General features: G+C 43.9%; 1 protein-coding gene and 1 long non-coding RNA gene across 3 annotated transcripts; one reads left to right on the top strand and one right to left on the bottom strand.

The window, feature by feature from the left end:
- Positions 1-840: 840 nt before the first annotated feature.
- LOC310690170 (UPF0415 protein C7orf25) lies at positions 841-7,575 on the top strand. Of its 2 annotated transcripts, none has more exons than XM_083468849.1 (2): positions 841-866; positions 4,990-7,575. In XM_083468849.1, exon 2 carries the CDS (start codon positions 5,003-5,005, stop codon positions 6,257-6,259), a length of 1,257 nt encoding a protein of 418 aa, XP_083324975.1. In that variant the 5' UTR covers positions 841-866; positions 4,990-5,002; the 3' UTR covers positions 6,260-7,575. The 2 variants fall into 2 exon arrangements, with proteins under 2 accessions (XP_083324975.1, XP_083324976.1); XM_083468850.1 differs by lacking the exon at positions 841-866 and adding an exon at positions 1,612-2,160.
- Positions 7,576-11,432: 3,857 nt separating this feature from the next.
- Positions 11,433-14,917, bottom strand: LOC310690208. The gene is made up of 3 exons (XR_014517979.1): positions 14,790-14,917; positions 14,055-14,558; positions 11,433-11,785 (listed from the first exon to the last, which is right to left on the bottom strand). It is a non-coding gene; the product is annotated as an uncharacterized lncRNA (long non-coding RNA).
- Between the last annotated feature and the right edge of the window lie 3,697 nt (positions 14,918-18,614).

Here is an 18,614-nt window from a genome sequence, read left to right as displayed (position 1 = left end):
TACGACCTTGGCTTGGGCCAAGCATTGCTTCTCAGCCTAACCTACCTCACAGGGTTATGTGGGGGGGATTAAAGGAGGAGAACCATGGACACCAGGCATGTCCAAAGTCTGTTTCGGGGGCCTAATCCGCCTCCCGCGACAGTATATATCCTGGAGCAAAATCCTAAAAATAGCTCAATCACCTTGGTCGGCCCTCATGCATGCTCACTTCATCAAATCTGGCCCCCTTTGAAAAACGTTCGGGCACCCCGATGCACACCACCCCCACACCATCCTTGGGAGAGAAAAAGGGTAGTATATTTAAATGCAATCAATCAGAATATACTATACCATACTATAATTACAATTTAATAATAATTTAATATAGGATAGCTCAGTTGGTAAGAGCATGAAACTCTTAATCTCAGGATCATGAGTTTGAGCCTCACATTGTGCAAAAGATTCTTGCACTGCAGGGGGTTGGACTAGATGACCCTTGTGGACCCTCACTCTACAGTTCTATGATTCTGTGAAACTAATTATAATGTAATTAAATAAACACTATTATACTAACATAAATTACTTGAAAATGTAGTATTATAATCTAACATTTAAAATTATAAATAACGAAATGCAATTATGAAGCAATACTATCATTAATATCAAATAAATAATAAAATGTAATCTAATAAATACGGGGAAAAGGTTAACCCGCCACCCTTGCCCCGCACATGGAGGCGCCGAACGGGAACCGGAAGTGAAGGCTGGGCCCAGTGCCGGCTTCCTTCCGCTTGTGAGGCTCTGAAGGAGCCCGTCTCCCCCCGCGCTCTCTATGGTATGGAGGCGGAAGTCGCTTGCAGCTGCGAGGACGGCGGAGCGAGTTGGTGGTAAGTCTGGCAAGAGGAAGGAGTCCGTGGCGGGGGGGCTTCTCCTCGTTTCAGGGCGGGGGGGGGGTAAACATTTCGTATTTTCCACAACAGAAACATGTAAAAGGAGAAGACCAGATACATAAGAAGGACGAAAACAAACCAATGTTTTCCCCTTCCACAAACACATTTGAAAGGATATCAATCGTTATTACATTTTAATATGGAGGGAGGGAGGAAAGGAGTAAAAGAGAAAATGTGATTATTTGTGCAGGTTTAATAGATTTTTAATGTGTGTATATCTGTTTAATTCTGTCCATGTTTAAAAACGATTCCCCTCCTTAGTTTTCTATGTTTTTAGCTGTGTCTAAGCTATCCCCTGTCAGGGTTAAAAGACGGAGCATAAATGATTATATAGTAATAAAAATTCAAAAACAGGTCGGTGCACGCTTCCAAATGACATGCTAGTCTCCCAGGGCTTTCAAAAGTGGGAGGAGGGGATACAGGATTATGTTGTCTCTGCAGATGGGGAAAAAAACACTTGGATCTTGGAACATTGTTTGCAAGACCAGAAAGTCCTACAGACCAAGGAAAGTGCTTGCTGTTTGTTTACTATTATTTCATTTGTTTCTTAAAATTATTAAATTTTTTGCAAAAAATTATTAGTTTTTATAAAAACTAATAAAACTTGTTTCTTAAAATTATGCACCATTTGATTGTTGTTGCTTTTTTAAAAAGCTCAAAGCGAGTTTAAAAAAAGATCTCAACCATACTTTAAAATCATACGACAGTTAAAGTACTAAAAGAGTTTAAAATTACAGCAGCTTTCTGTTGCATCACGGGGAAACAAGTGAAAGTTGTGATAAGTTGCTGCTGCTTCTAGCTGCTCCCAAACCAAAGTCCATCACCATCCTCATTTCATTTGCATGCCATCTTTCCATAGCTAAAACCATGCTCAAGGCAGCTCACAGCATGAAAATATTTACATAATTGCAAACATAACAAAAGTAGTCATATTCTGGGTGCTCTAAGGTTTTTCAACCAGGCTTGGGACTGGAATTGTAAGGACACTGGGAAATTTCTGCTGGTGCTGCTTTAGAGGTATTTTTAATATTCAAAACTCGAGAAAAGCCTCTCGGTGCTTTTTTGTATTTGTAGCTTATCTTTACCTCTCTTTCCTAAGCTAATTGCACTCTGACCTGTTGAAATCTCATTCTCTCCCATCCGGCCCCTCTTCTCTTTTCTAGGAAAGCAGGGGCAGTAGGAGTTCTGTGTGCTAAACCCTGTTTATTTCAAGAGAGTAAACAACCCTATGGTGTGTAGGGTTACTTCAGTTCAGCCTCCTAGAGTTTCTAGCTCCACCCCCTTGTGCATATAGCTTCTCCAACCAATGTTCTCCAGGATATTGCATAAAGACTTCCACCTCTGCTTTATACCACTTTATACCTGCCAGATGCGATTGGACTCCACCTCCCACTCAGCTCAGTCAACAGTTGGATGTTGGGAATATTGTCCTGAAAAACCTGGATGGCCACAGGTTCCCCATCCCTGTTTTATACGTCTTGCATCTGGCTTGACAAGGAAAAGTTCAGCAAATGCTGCCTAACCGTGACCCAAGCGTGTATTTGGTTTCTTCTGCAACATGATATTGATGCCATTTGGACTCTTTTCTTAAGCTCAGAAACTGCTTCCGCTTTCCACATAAACATTTTCAGATTGCACAGTTGTTTCAGCATGGCCTATCTTGTGCTTATTTTAGTCTTTTATATTTTTGAAAATACAGTGGTACCTCGGGTTACAGACGCTTCAGGTTACATACGCTTCAGGTTACAGACTCCACTAACCCAGAAATATTACCTTGGGTTAAGAACTTTGCTTCAGGATGAGAACAGAAATCTTGCTCCGGTGGCGCGGCGGCAGCAGGAGGCCCCATTATCTAAAGTGGTGCTTCAGGTTAAGAACAGTTTCAGGTTAAGAACGGACCTCCAGAACAAATTAAGTTCTTAACCCGAGGTACCACTGTAAGAAGTTAGAATTGTAAGGGAGAGGGAGGGAGGGAGGGAGGGAGGGAGGGAGGGAGGGAGGGGGAGAAAGAAAGAAAGAAAGAAAGAAAGAAAGAAAGAAAGAAAGAAAGAAAGAAAAAGAAAGAAAGAGTGGTTGATTATAAATTACAGAAAACGAAGAAAATTAAAGGGAAACAGTTCTATGTTGCTATATCATTACTGATTTTATCATTACAGCAATTAATAATAAGTGCCATTTTTTCTATAACTTTATATTCTTGTTGATTCATGGATTCCTTTATTTGTTTAGCTAACAGTTTCCCAAATCTCTCTTTATGTTTAATGATTCTTGCCTGACTAGTTATTGTTGCTGTAATTATTATGATGTATTTTTAAAGTACCTACAACATATACCGAAACTTCCTAAAATACCTGACTCAGGATTAGCCCATTGCGTTTGACTGTTATAACTAGAATCATAGAATTGTAGAGTTGGAAGGGACCCCAAGGGTCATCTAGTCCCCTGCAATGGTAGTTCTGAGACTACCTAGGTCATCTTTCCCCAATTTGGTACCCTCTAGTCCAGGCTTCCTCAACCTCAGCCCTCCAGATGTTTTTGGCCTACAACTCCCATGATCCCTAGCCAGCAGGACCAGTGGTCAGGGATGATGGGAATTGTAGTCTCAAAACATCTGGAGGGACGAGGTTGAGGAATCCTGCTCTAGATTACTGTTTCTCAACCTTGGGTCCCCAGATATTGTTGCGACTACAACTCCCATCATCCCTAGTGAGTTGTAGTCCAAGAACAGATGGAGATCCAGGTTTAAGAAACACTCTGCTTGGCATTTTGGACTGCAACATCTGCCCCAGCCTGCATGACTGCGCTGGTTGGGAGCTGTAGTCCCAAAAACCTGGAGTGACTGTAGCAGATTCTGCCTTCTTTCTTGGGGAGAAACCATAACTTGGTGCGGACGGTGTGTTTGCTACTGTAGAATGATCAGGCTTACTTTCAGTTCCTAACATCTGTGGCTCCAGGATCTTGAGTAAGCAAGCAGGTATGAGGAAGATCTCAACTTCCATTCAAGCTGGGAGATGGGTGAGGTGAGGTCTTTTCTAACCAGCCTGAGCAGCAAGGGAGGCTTTGCCAGAAGTATCCTGTTGGGCCCTTATCTTCTCACCCCAAATTCCCTCTGGCTTGGCATAGGAATGGGGCCGTATAGGGCTTTGCCAAAGTCGTGCTGTAGACACTGAAGCAGATGGGATCAGGAGCTAAAGAGAAATTCCCATGTGTGCCCTGGATCCCTAGCTGCCTATCCTTGATCAAAATGTAAAAGTATTTGCATTGCTGTCCTACTATCAACCCAGCAGCTGGCAGTAACTAAAAAAACCCACACACCCAATTGAAGGATATTACGGCAGCTGTCTGAAGCAGCTTACTGTGTAAGGGCTTGGGATAATCAGTGACTATTGTGTGAAATACCGCTAGATTGCCTCTTTTTAAAAACAAGATCAATAAGGATATCGTTCACAGTGTATTTGAAGAAAAGCTTTAAAAGCAAGGGCAAAACTCGATAGGAAATTAGGCTTCAGTTCACTTATTACAGAAGGATTCAATTGGATTGAGAGGAACTGGGTGACGAAATTTGTGGCATTAATGCCTCGTTTCTCTCCCCCTCCAACACCCCACCACCTATGTAAATTAGATTTATGAGTGTGGACACAGTTTTAAAGCAGCCAAGTGTGTTGAAGTTGTGCTATCCAGGTAGAAGCAATTATTCAGTGTGGCTGAAGCCACAGTGTGGCTACCATAAGAGAATCCATCCCACCATGTTTTCTCTTTTTCTCTCCTGTTTTCACAAGTGACTTAGCCCTAAATCTCTCACATTCTTTGTCATAGTCCCATAATCTCAGGTTTCTCCCTGGATTTATTTTTTAATGATTTTTTAATTAATTGAAAAGCATGTTTTAGTTTGGAAGTGGTTTTGTTTGTTTGTTTGTTTCATTTTGAGCTTCTGCTTTTTGCTTTGCTTATTTAAAACAGTTTTTGAAAGGGAATCATTGTCCTAGATTGAGAAACGTCTTCATAAATGTCTTTACATTACAGCTTGAAATAACAGTGATCTTCTTCGTATTTTTCTCAGGAATAATGTTACCATGTCTGTACACGCCTTGCTGTGCGAGAGGATTGCTATTGCAGAGGAGCTCATCAAGAGGGCAGAAGCCCTTTCTAGATTCCGGAAAGGAGGCATAGAAGGCGGATCAAAACTCTGCGGCAAGCTAAAGGCCGAGTTAAAGTTCTTGCGCAAGGTGGAGGCTGGCAAGGTAGCCATCAAAGAGTCTCACCTGCAAAGTACCAATCTCACTCACCTGCAGGCCATCATTGAGTCAGCTGAAAACTTGGAGGAGGTTGTCAGTGTTGTCCATGTCTTCACGTATGAGGACCAATTTGGGGAGAAACAAAGCTTGGTGGTGGACGTCGTTGCAAATGGTGGCCACACCTGGGTGAAAGCCATAGGTCGAAAGGCTGAAGCCCTGCACAACATTTGGCTGGGCAGGGGCCAGTATGGTGACAAAAACATCATTGAGCAGGCAGGGGATTTCCTGCGAGCAAGTGGCCAGCAACCAGTGCAGTACAGTAACCCGCACATTATCTTTGCTTTCTACAACGGTGTGTCCTGCCCAATGGCACAGAGACTGCAACAGATGGGCATATCGGTGCGGGGAGACATTGTTGCCGTGAATGCATTGATGGAGTGTGCTAGTGAAGACCTCCCCTTGAGCTCTGGCGAATCTGAGGAAGGAGGGGAGGGCCTTCAGGTGACCAAAGTAGATCGGGACAACTTAATAGCTAGTGTTGCTTTTCCTACGGAGATCCGAGTAGACGTGTGCAAGAGGGTTAACTTGGATATTACTACTCTGATCACATACGTCTCTGCCCTGAGCTACGGAGGCTGTTACTTCATCTTCAAGGAGAAAGTATTAACGGAACAGGCAGTGCAGGAGAGGGAAGAGAGTGTTCTCCCACTCCTGGAGGATTTCATGAAGGGCAAGGAGCTGTTTGCTTGTGAATCTGCAGTCAAAGACTTTCAAGTCATTTTAGAGACTTTGGGAGGGGCGGGTGAGAAAAGTCGAGCCTTGTTACTCCTGGAGAGAATCACGGTGGTGCCAGACCAGCCCTCTGAGCGTGCCTTAAGACTAGTGCCCAGCTCCAAAATCAATAGCCGTTCTCTGACCATCTTTGGCACAGGAGATGCTTTGAAGGCCATCACCATGACTGCAAACAGTGGCTTTGTGAGGGCAGCAGCTAACCAGGGCGTTCGATTTAGTGTGTTTGTTCATCAGCCGAGGGCGCTGACAGAAAGCAAAGAATCTTCTGCCACACCTTTACCAAAGCATTCAGTTGGGCCCTAATGGTTCAGGAGTAGTCTGCGGCCTTTAAAATAAGAGAACTAGTGGGTAGATCTTACCCAATATTTGTGTGTTTATAATGTCTACAGTTTCAAAAGCAAACTTTAAAAATATACATGCAAATACACTCTACCCACAGGGCAGAGATAAACATGATATGGGACTTGGGGCTGCCACGAAAGTATTGGGCCTGAGTTGTGGTGCCAGGTGCAACTTATTTTATGTGCTGGCATCATTTTGCTGTGCAGTTCCTTGCTTCCAGTGCATATTGTATGAGAGGTTGGGGACATGTGCAAATGGACACGAGGCTACTGCTTTGGATGCAGCCCTGCTGTGTTCCTTGTAAAGTTTTCATTCTGTCCTGGGATGAGGCACATTTAAGTCCCATACGTTTATCCTATTGATAAATGTAATGCTTCCATGTGGGTCTTCAATTTGCACGAATTTGGCTGGATTGAGTTCCAACTTTCTGCCCATGGCGTAAGGTCCTATGTTTTCCAGGATCTGTCTTCAGATGAATACTGTATGGAATGAAGAAGAGCAGTAGATGATGTGGAATATGTGGCAGACTACGCCATGGGTATGATCCCACCAAAGTTAAACACACTTAAACCCATTTATTTAAATGTGAACGCCTTGGGCACCTGCTAACGTCTCTTACAGAAAGTGACAGGCCTTTTTTTAGAAAGCTCTATGCAGCTAGATTGTAAATGGTATTTTTGCAGAATCCTTCTGGTTTTCTCTTTGATGGTTCCACAGTAATTTATTTTATTAGGCGTAATTAAGTTGTTAACAGAGTACAGCGTATCATCATAATGTTACCATTCAAACAGAAGCAGTCTATGGAGTCTTAGTGCTCAAAGGCTGACTTTTTATGACTTTCCAGATTTAACTGCTGGAATCCTTAAAATGGCTTGGGGTTGTGGGAGTGGGAAAACTTTATATTAGGGATCAGAATAGTGCAAGATGAACGATAGGACAGCAACTGACAAAATACAGATGCATTATAATTTAGAAGCGAAGTTATACTATTGAACTCTCCCTTGTTACTTTTACCAGCTGTGTTAGAGAAGTTGAAATCTATGCTCTTAAAATAATAATAATAATAATAATAATAATAATAATAATAATAATAATAATAATAGATGTTCTACCCTGCTCCTAGTGCTCTAGGTCAGATATTTAGTTTCACATTATGAAAAGGAACAAGCAGGAACCTTTCCCCTAAACGATGTCTTGGTACCTGCTCTCTCAACCCCCCCATCTTCTCTACATATGCATGAATTAAATAAATATGCAAAAAGTTGGTGTTAAAAGTTGAGTTGCAGTCTGTCTCCTTCTGTGTGCCTTTCAGACACAGAAATGAGTTTATACTTACTCAGCATGGTCATCAAGTCTGTGTCTACTGTGGGTTCTTAAACATTCTGAATACAGTGTGTGCTGTTTCTTTGACACGGATTGTGTAAGAATAAAATGATAGTGTCATACCTCGGGTTACAGACGCTTCATGTTGCACGTTTTTGGGTTACGGACGTGCCAAAACCTGGAAGTACAGGTTACTTCCGGGTTTTAGTGTTCGCTCATGTGCAGAAGCGCTGAGTCACGACCCACGTGTGCGCAGACGTGGCGCTGCAGGTTAAGAATGCTGCGGGCTGCGAACGTGCCTCCCACATAGATCACGTTTGCAACCCGAGTGTCCACTGTATTTATGAAGCTCCCTTCACTCCCTAGGGCTCAGGGCTCTGGAAATGTTGCAATACTTTGCCTTTGTTTGTCAGGTGGAGTACCGGAAAAATATGGAAGAGCATGAAGACTGGATGCAAAAGGGGATGGAAAACAATAAACGGGTGTGCAAGATGCCCTTCTGTATACATACTTTGGAGTAAGTGCCGTTGAACACACAAACATGCATAGGATAGCACAGTTGGAAAATTTCTGTAGATTTTGCCTACATGTTAGCACTCTGCTTTTGATACCCATCAGGCCTAGAAGTTTAATGTGCATGTTTGTGGGGGTTGGGGTTCATTTTTAGTACATCAAATTGTGTATTTGCATCAATGCCATACAAAACTTCCTCTGGTACAGTAATTATTTGTTTGAGTATACTGGTTTTGAAGACTGAGCGGAGGATGGTAACCAACAGTACAGTTGTACCTTGGGTTACATAGGCTTCAGGTTACATACGCTTCAGGTTACAGACTCCGCTAACCCAGAAATAGTACCTTGGGTTAAGAACTTTGCTTCAGGATGAGAACAGAAATCGTGCTCTAGCGGCGCAGCGGCAGCAGGAGGCCCCATTAGCTAAAGTGGTGCTTCAGGTTAAGAACAGTTTCAGGTTAAGAACGGACCTCCGGAACGAAATAAGTTCTTAACCAGAGGTACCACTGTATTTAATTTTCACAAATGGGAGAGAGGAAAACTTTAAAAGGTACACTCTCTTGTGCATAGGCTTCTTATTCCTACTAAAGAACCCATAATTTTAAGCAGCTTAAATTTGTTAAGATTGTCAGGCCCACAGTGAATCAAGATGGGTTTAGAACGTGGAAGAGAATCTCAGGTCTTCCTGGAAAAGGCCTAATTCTCACTCCTCTTTTCTTGTCACTGAAAAGTGTTGTCTGATTTATTCCAAGCGCTTGTCACCACACAAAGGACATGCAAATGTTCTTTTCAGTGCAACCAGTTTTTGACACTTCTTTTGTGCAACTGTTATCCACTCAAGTCGAGGGCTCTTAAACTCAGCCACTCCATGTTTCTTCCATAGAAACTTGACTTCCCATTCACTTTGAGAAAAGAGTAAAGTAGCCCTCTTTCTGCTGCTTTTACTGCACAATCACAAATGGCATGTTCTCAAAGGGGAGCCAGTCTGGAGGCTCTTTGATCACTACTAGGCCTCAAGGGTGCACTTCTAGTCTATAATACTGGTACTATACCATGAACATGTCAAGCCCGGACATTTTGCAAAGCTGTGCATGCAAGCATATCTGGGGACATGGGTCTAAAGGTGTGAATAATGTTTGCCCCTTTCTCCTGAAACTTGGCAACTTGTAAGGCAGAACAGGTTCTCTCTCACACACGCAACACCGACGTTTGCACCTTCAACTGGTGCCGCATTACGGCCCTGTTAAGAAGGGGTGGGTGGGTTCTGGTTTCCTCATACAAAATAAATAGCCAACTTCTAGTATTTTACATGCAGCTGAAAGTTTAAGGCAGGGAAGTTGTGATGTCATTTCTGTAGCCAGATTTGCTTTCTTGAGAGTGGGAAGAATAACACACTGTTACATTGATGGGGGGGACGGGGACGCTCACTTGCTAAATCCAGGTGGCTAACCCTTGGTCTGGAAGGTGTGTGCTGATTTGCATACACAAACACCCAAGTTATTCTGCTTCTGGCCTGATGGGGATGCAAATCACCCCCTCCTTGGTCATCAAATAATCACTTGATGACCAGGGAGGGGGCGATAACCACACCTCCTCTGAGAAGGGGGCTGTGCCCCTGTATGTGCAAGAGTATGGATGTGCGGGGGGGGGGGGGAGGTTTGGCCAAGAGTGCATGTGGCTTTCAGACCAAAGCAGTCAGCAACCTTTGTGCTTGATACTACCTTGCATCAGCTTTTGAAAAGTCAAAAGGCTACCATATTCTGAATACAGTGGACAGTCCTACCTAGCTCCGTTAGTAGTGTGTTGTGTGTGAGAGAGGGGTACACATCAGTGAGGGAAAACTTCACACTTTTGTGCATGTGCAGGTAGACAGCCCAATGTGAATTGTTTGAGGGCTGTATTATTGACTCCAGTCTGATGATCAGTCTGATGACAATGGGAGGGAGCAATTTGCATCCCTACTAAGGAGCTTGGCTCTGCCCACCCCAATGCTGTGTCTGCTTTAATTGGCTAATCCATTTCTGCCAAAATTGGTTGGGGGGGTCAGGGAGAAAAGGACTGGAGAGGATAAGACTCTTGATGTAAAGAGTTGCAAGTATTTCTATGTAAATATCCCTAGCCTTCAGGTGTAGACCTGAATTTAGTGAAATATGTGCAGGGGCCTGTGGGGTGTGTGCGCGCTGGACCCACCCGCTGCTCTTCTTGTCCTCCACAAGTTGGAAGATGGCTGTCAGAAGCGCCCCCTGTACTCAAGAGCCTCCCTGCATGTTTTTAGAGCTCTGGATTTTCCAGGGTTCACAAATATGCCCTCCAACTTGCAGAAGAGCACAGGGGCTGGAGCTAGCACATCCTTTCTCACTACTCTCTTCCCCCCCCCCCCCCACGTTTTAGATAATATTGAATGTGCCCACCTGAAGAGGTCTTCTGTCTGTCCATAATCCACATCCACTTTAAAATGGAATTAGTTAACAGAGAAATCTGAGGGCTCCCTTGGACAAAAAACAAGGACACCAGCCAGGAATACCAGAGCAAAACAGCAGCCAGCAGGCTTGGTCTTTACTGAAGATTGTTGCGACAGGACTCCCACCTGCCACAAGGTGGAACAAGATGGAAACCCCGAACAAAAGAGAACCCAAACTTTTATTAGCTGCTAATCCCCATGTTACACACCCCAAACTACATCACTAATACATCATGGTTACATCATGAAAGGGGAGGTCTGGTGGCAGTAATCTGAGCATCCTGGACCCTGCTGCATGGTTCCCCTTGCCCTCCACCAAACACCCATCAAGTGTAACAAAAGAGATATTTACATTTCCCTGTTTCCCAGCCAAGTTAATCACACCCTTTTGTCTCCATTTGGGTTTGTTATTTCTGGAACGGCTACCTGTCTGGCACTCAGGTATCAGGATGCCAGTGATTATCACTCAGGCAGAGGGGCTGCTGAGTAGCTGAGCTCACAGGTCTATAGGAATTTCTGATGTTTTCCCAGTGACCCAGTACAAAGATACATTTATCAGTTAATTGTTACATTTGATACTGTGCAGCAGAAGCCCTTTGAATAGATAGGAAGAAACTGTGATGAAGTGTTTTTTTGGGGAAAGTCACAAAAGTGATTGGGCTGATTTTGGTAGTGGGCTGCATGTGCCTGATATCGGCTGGAGGGGCAACCCCTCCAAACCTATACATAAATTCCTGCAACATGAGGCTACAAGTCTATAGGGTAAAGACTGGCTTGTAAGGAATGGCGAACTGAGAAAGGCTTGGAAACAGTAACACAGCACAGTACAAAGGGTGATAATGTCATTCCATTTTTATTTTAGTTTGCAAAGCAGAGGGCACATACAACAGAGAGAGCCCATCAGTGTGGGAGATGATTGGAAGGGAAAGTGATAGTAGCATTAACACAGTATAACTGCTACAAGTCCACTGCGAGCTGTCTGGCATGTCACAGTTTAATAAATAACAAACAAAATGTAGTGGACTGGGTGGGATAAACCACCAGATACTTATTTATCTGAAACCCAACCAATTAGGTTTAAGGCTTGTTGGCGTTAAACCTACATTTACTGGAGGGCAACTTCAATCAAGACAACATTATCAGGAAGACATCAATTCAGGTTCTCTTTCTGGGTTCATTTTCTTTTTATTCTGAAGACAAAAACACAAGACAAAGATCAGAGAAAAGCAAGGCTGCACAGGGGGCCATTACAGTGGCAATGAAGTTGTACAGAGATTCTAGATTCATTTAATTAAGCATGATTAACAAAGCTGGAGTACCAATCCCCAATTTATTATCACTTAGACTAAAAGTTTGTACATGTGATTCCTAAGGAAATTTCAGAGGCAACAGCAAATGAATTTGATATTTAAGTTTTTAAAGTGCATTTTTATTCTCTGATATTACTTCCATGTTGTCTAGAGAGCCTGTGGTGGCGATGGGAACACATGATCTGAATGTTCTTCACTGCTAACAGCTGTGTTCTGGTGAGTAAATAATTGTCTCATTGCCCAGTGGGGTTGGTTTTGTGTGTCTCCACCCCCCCCCCACCCCCAGGGCTCCTGTGCCTTTATCAGCTGTAAGGCTATCAGCTACCAAACTTTCTTGGGCCTTTAGCTCTGCCAGAAAACAGTGGCAATACTGATAGAGAACTTGGGCCATAATTGCTGGCGCAAAGATGGCAGAACACACACCCAAGTGTAAGTAAGTAAAGGCAAAAGGAAAGAAGGAAGTCATTAAGTGCCTCTAGTAAGTTAAAAATTTACAGATGCCTCACAGAAAAGCAGACTGGATTTCTATACGCCTCACTGTGATGCAGGCAATATGTGGGGTTAGTATTTAGTCAAATTATTTGCCTATTAAAAATATAGGTAGAAGCACTGACTTCTTAGCATACATATAATTTCCCCCGAACCTAATCACACAGGAGAAAAGGTGGCGTCCCCATGATCTTATCCTCTGCTTGTCTTGGTTCTGGTTAAAAGAAACTAGGCTCTTCCATGACATCCATCTATGTTAAAAGTTTAGCATGGAGCTTATTTCTTGCACCAAAGTTTCATTTAGGGATGCTGTCTCACGCCCTGAGCACAGAATATGATTCTCCAAACCTCCTGACGCAGAAGACAGACATGACACCTTTTCTTTGTGGTCCAGTTATCCAGTGGCGTAGGGGGGGCCGGCCGCAACATCTGGGGGGGGGGCGTGCTCGCACTTGCAGCTCTCTGCCCCCTGCGAAAATCCACGGGTTAGGGGGCGCAAATTACTTGCCTTGCCCCGGGTGCTGACAACCCACGCTACGCCACTGCAGTTATCTCACCCTCCCCACCCACATAAAATTTGCTGCAAGGAAGAGGGGAGATGACAGATGAGGGGGGAGGAAGGAGAGAGGAATCCTCTATGCTTTCAGTTCCCCCTCCAAATTCACACCCAAAATTCTAGCTAAAGTTGCTCCTGTGATGCTATTTCAGCATGACCTATGGACCAAGTCAGTAGAAAAGAGAGATTTAAGTTGCAAATCACATATGGAACTCAGTGGGCCTTACTTCTGAGTAGACATCTATCTACTTCTGCTGTAAGGTTATGACCCTAAACACATTTAGCAGAGAAGAAGTCCCATTTAACTTAAGAGGGACTACTTGCCTCTAAAGTAAACAAGCTTAGCATTGGACTGTAAGCTACTGTGTCTGTGCCAAAAGGAGTCTTAAAAAAGTAGAATCCTGGGACTGGAAGTCTCAGCTTTATACTACTCGTTTCCTTAATCCTAGCTTACACAACTTGGTTATGGTGGTGAAGGATTGTGCATGCTGTTTTCCTGCACAATAGCCAGTGATAAGTTGGCCAGGTGTACTGCTAACTCACATGCTGCATGTAAAAACACAACCCCTGTGATTGTTGCAGGGGACCACTGAACAGTGAACTGATGAGCCTGGAACTCATCCTGGTCTGGGGTTTCCTGCTTCTGCAGCATTCAGGAATCCTGATATCTATTAAGTACAAGAGGCGGCTTTTATCGGGGTAGTCAATGTGATCCGCCCCCCCCTCCCCGAAGTTGGGTTCCAATTTTCACTAGCTCCCCCCCCCCAGCATGTTGAATGGGCAGGGACAATGGGAGCTGCAACCTAACAATATCTGGAAGGCCCCATGGTCTCTCTGTTAGACTTGTCGGAGTGACATTGCCACACTGAGTTTCTCATCTCCACTCCTATACTTTAATACAAATTACTGTGTCTGTTGGGAACAGGGCATTGAGTCTATCTGTCCTACTGGTTAACGCCATCATTAAATCACGTGGCGACTGGAGCTGGGAAGTGGGGTATTCTCTTGGAGGATGCCAGTCCTTGTCAAAGTGTCACCTACAAACCAGTTCTAAGAAGGGAAACTGTTGCTAACAAGGTCACAGTAATTGCAGAAATAACTTACTTGACTCGTCTGTTTACACTGCAGTTGGTTTTGGCTTTGTGCTTGGCTCTTTGCTTGCACCTCCATGGGTTTCTTCAGTTGGCAGGATAAGTGAAAAATCTCCTGATTCTACGCTCTCTGGGGCGGCCTCTGAAGTTGGCTCTGTACTTGGCTCCTTGGTTGGCTCTTTGCTTGCCTCTGTGCCTAGTTGAATAAGATGTGAACCTCCTTCTCCGCTTCCTTCCCCACTTCCTTCCCCACTTCCTTCCCCGCTTGCTTCTCCGCTTGCTTCTCCGCTCGCTTCTCCGCTCGCTTCTCCACTCGCTTCTCCGCTTGCTTCACCACTCGACTCTTCGGCTGGCTGTGTGCTGGACTCCTCACTTGGCCCTGCACTTGGCCCTGCGCTTGTTTCATCAGTCGGCTCTTCTGTGCTTTTTTCACCACCTGGTTCTTTGCTTGACTCAAGCGTTGTCCCCTCGCTTGGTCCTGTGGTTGGTTCCTGGGTCACAGGCGCAAGAGAAGCCTCTGGAAAATTAAAAACAGCAACATTTATAAAATGCCAGGTGTCTGCTGTTGCCAGATATCAAGAACCTGGGTCCTGACATACACCAAACTCCTATGGCAATGTACTCAGAAATAATCATCATCCCAGAATATTAAGGCACGATTAACTTTTCCATCTAGCATTAGACGAATTTAACGAAACGCTAACACTAAGATTCCTTAAACTATGCATTTGTAAAGTGTTTTGCTTACCTTGTATGATCAGAACAAGAGCTAATGCTGAGAGAATTGCAATTTTGGGCAACATTGTTGGCTATCAGCTCCTGGTAATGGGCAAGCAACTGAGAAACAAGCCGAAGTATCCCCTGGGAAGTGATCTTCGGTTGTATTTATTGAAGCAAATCCTTTGCCTCCACCTACTCCAAAATCTATCTCCACCCTCAACGGAAGTTGCAAGATGAAACCCTTTAACATACTCAAGACTCAGAATAGGATCAGGAATCACCATTCCCATTGGTAAAATTCCACTTTGCTATCTCAGAGCAAGATAACCTTTATGCAATGACCTCAAAGGAAAATTACAGGTGTTTGTTGGGGGGATGGGGTGGGTATAGCAATGGAAAAGACTGACAGAGGATAAGGCCCATAAGAATTTGCTTCTGGCAGTGCTGATTTCTCAAGGCAAATTATCCCAATACTCTCTGGCTGAGTGTGTTGGATACTGGGGAAAATGACCACTGACTCACTGAAAGTGCCTCTGGGCAGTTGGTGGAAGGTGAAGAATCAGTGAAGAATCACTGGAAATGACTGTGCTGGGGTGGGCATGCTATCCCAAAGCTCTCTTTTTAACATACTTTAAATGTCTCCAGTGAATCCCATCTTCACACTTTTCATGCTTTGTTTGTGATCCAAAGGAAATTAGACAGGGCTGTGCTGAATTTTTGCTACTTTTGATTTTCAGGTCAAAAGTACCGTATTTTTCGCTCTATAACACACACCCAACCATAACACGGGACTAGAAAGGACTAGACAGATTTATGTAGGATAAGGTTAATAGCCACAGTGGCAAAGTTTGACATCCACTGTTAGAGGCAGTAGGCCTCTGAATGCCTTAGTGATGTAAACCTCCAGAATGTATTTTGTATAGTTAAATTTTCACCTCTATCTTCACTACATTGTATTTTATTTTATTGCTATGGCCAGTGGCTGGTGCAAATAAAGATTCTTCTGATTCTGATGCTCTGAATGTCAGTTGCTGGCATGAATGTGTACAGGTCCTTCTTGCAAACTTCCCATAGAGACCAGAATGCTGGTCTAGATGGGCCTTTTGTCTGATCCTGTAGGGCTCTCTTTTAGTGTTGTGAAAATGCCCTTCTGTGACACAGCTTCCTCACACCAGGGGTGGGGATGCCACCCATTTCCAGGTCACTCCAAAGCGTGTTTCTTCCAAAGCAGATCCCACTGAGCAAAATGGGGCTTACGCTAAGGTTATCAGGCGTCCCCGTTTCCTGGGGACAATCACCGGATTTACAAATCAGTCCCCATACAAAATCCATTGAAGTTGAAAAGTGTCCCCAGATTCACTGATAAAGAATCTGGTAAACTTAGCTTATGCCCAAATAAGCGTGCTTACTGTTTTACTTGGAGCCAATGGCATAAATTCAACTGGAACGAAGCCACTATATATATATTTAGCATTAAGGCATTTATAGTACAAATGTATGCATGCAGTGCTTTTTTCTGGGGGTACGCAGGGGTACGCATACTGTACCCCTAAACATTTTGTGAACTTTTGTCCATTTACTGTATTTATTTTCCCTGATTTGAACTATAAAATGGTGATTTTCTTGAGTCAAAATGAGAGTACCCCTAAACATTCTTTTAAGAAAAAAAGCACTGTATGCATGATTATTCAAAAGTAAGTCCCACTGTGTCCAATGAGGCTTACTCATAAACGGGCTTAAAGTTACAGCCACTGGTCAAGAAGCAGCGTGATCCTCCTAGTGCACAGTATGATTTGGGGAAGTTGTTATTGTGAGTAGAAAAGGGCACTGTGTGAAAGAGAATTATGACTTCCATCTGACATCAGCCTACAGGGATTACCATACAGGTATTTGTTCTATAAAGTGGGGAACAAATAGTTCACTTAAGAAACCCAGATGAGTCAGTTCAGCTTTCTGGTAGAGAGACTGGAGGCTACTCACTGAGAGAATGTTTCTCCTTTGAGTGAGTTGCGCAACAAAGACACTCAACAGCAGCAGTAGCAGCACAACCCAGCTTTTCTGGAAAGGTGAGAGAGGTGATGACAGCATCTCATTCCTTTCTTATCAGATAAGGACAGTTGTCTGCCCAAAACATCAGCTGCAGGGGTAAGTGGCTCAGCCAGGGAGAATGGATTACTCTCCCCAGATAGTTTATAAACTAGTTTCAGATTGTGGTTGGCTAGGTCTAGGTGGAGCTATTCTTATTACTATTATTATTTTTAAAAGATGAGCTATAGTGAAACCTGCATTCTGTAAACCTCTCCTTATCCATCCATGCTATCCATTTACAGATAGCTTCAAATCTAATCCAAGTTTGTAATGGTGGAAAAATCTTGTGGGCTGCGGAGAGCTATGCATAGATAGGGCTGTGAGTAGGACTGCAGGGAGGTTCGCCTGGCGCCTTCATTACATATCTTTAGGCGCCAGGTGAAAACGTCTCTGAAAAACCAGGCCTTGGGCTGAATAACATTCTGTGGACTTTTAAATGTGTTTGTGCGAGGGGGGGGGGCTATCGGTTTTCCTGTGCTTTATGTCTTTTGTGTTCTCATTTTGTATTTTCATGTTGTGAACCGCCCTGTGATCTTTGGATGAAGGGCAGTATAAATAAGAAGAAAAAATAGGTGTGTGCTCTGTATCTGTAAAAAACCTAAATTCTGGGCCAAGTTAATATAAATTGTGCCGTAAAGGAATACCCAATATTGGCCACATTCTGTTTTAAGAACCGGCAATTTTTACTTGCATTTACTGCAAAATGCAAATTTAAAAAATCACTTTTATTTTCAGGCAAGTAAGTCTGAAGTTGTTGGGTTGTTTTTGTTTAATAACAACCATCCTAATGGACCAGTTTTCATTGTGTGTGGGCCAGAGGCCACCAACACGGTGCCCACAAATGCACCAGCCTGCACAGGGGCCTTCCCCCCCCCTCCTCTGGCCAAAATTGCACTTGAAAGAAGCAATCTGTGGCAGCCAACAGAACAGGTTGCAGCAGGTGCATGTTTGCAGTTTAGTTTGGGGACCACAACAGTTTCCCTCTCCACAAGTGGAACTGCAGGGGAAAAGCAGGGATGGAGAGCTCCAGCTCCCATCAGCTGCAGCCAGTGTGGTCAATGGCCAGGGATGATGGGAGCTGTAGTCCAGCAGCGCCTGGCAAGGCACAGGTCTCCCATTGCTGTCACTCTTTCTTGTGCTGCAGGAATTAGTCCTCTCCTATCAGTGGTACTTTGAGCCACTGTTATAAGCAATAATTATAAGCAATTAGCTGTGGCACTAATTAGAAATAAGCAATAGTGACCACCAGGGCCAGACTTTGGTAGTCTTTCGTAAAATGGCACCCTGCGCAAGGCCAAAAATTGGCGCCCCCAAATGGGTCTTCTCAATTTTGCACCCCTCACCTCAGTGCCCTGTGGGGAGGGGACGGAACTGCCTGCACCTCCCTAAAGCTGGCACTGTGGCCACTTTAGAATCAGACTCTTAGATTATATTTGTATATTACAGAGGTACCTCTAGTTATGAACTTAATTCATTCCGGATGTCTGTTCTTAACCTGAAACTGTTCTTAACTAGAGGCGTGCTTTTGCTAATGGGGCCTCTTGTTGCCACTGTGCCGCCGGCACAATATTTCTGTTCTCATCCTGGGGTAAAGTTCTCAACTCAAGGTGACTCTTCCAGGTTACTGGAGTTTGTAACCTGAAGCGTTTGTAACTCGAGGTACCACTGTATTCCTAACTGCTCTCCTTAGAGCAAGCAGTTATTTCCCACCCCTTCCCCTACAGTAAAGAAATGTTGTTTGAATAAGGTAAAAAGCTATTTTCCT

Source organism: Podarcis liolepis (genome assembly GCF_965112155.1).
Source record: "Podarcis liolepis genome assembly, chromosome: 12".
NCBI classification, from domain to species: Eukaryota; Metazoa; Chordata; class Lepidosauria; order Squamata; family Lacertidae; genus Podarcis; species Podarcis liolepis.
The sequence above is the reverse complement of the archived record's forward strand: the minus strand, read 5'-3'. Positions and strand labels throughout refer to the sequence as shown.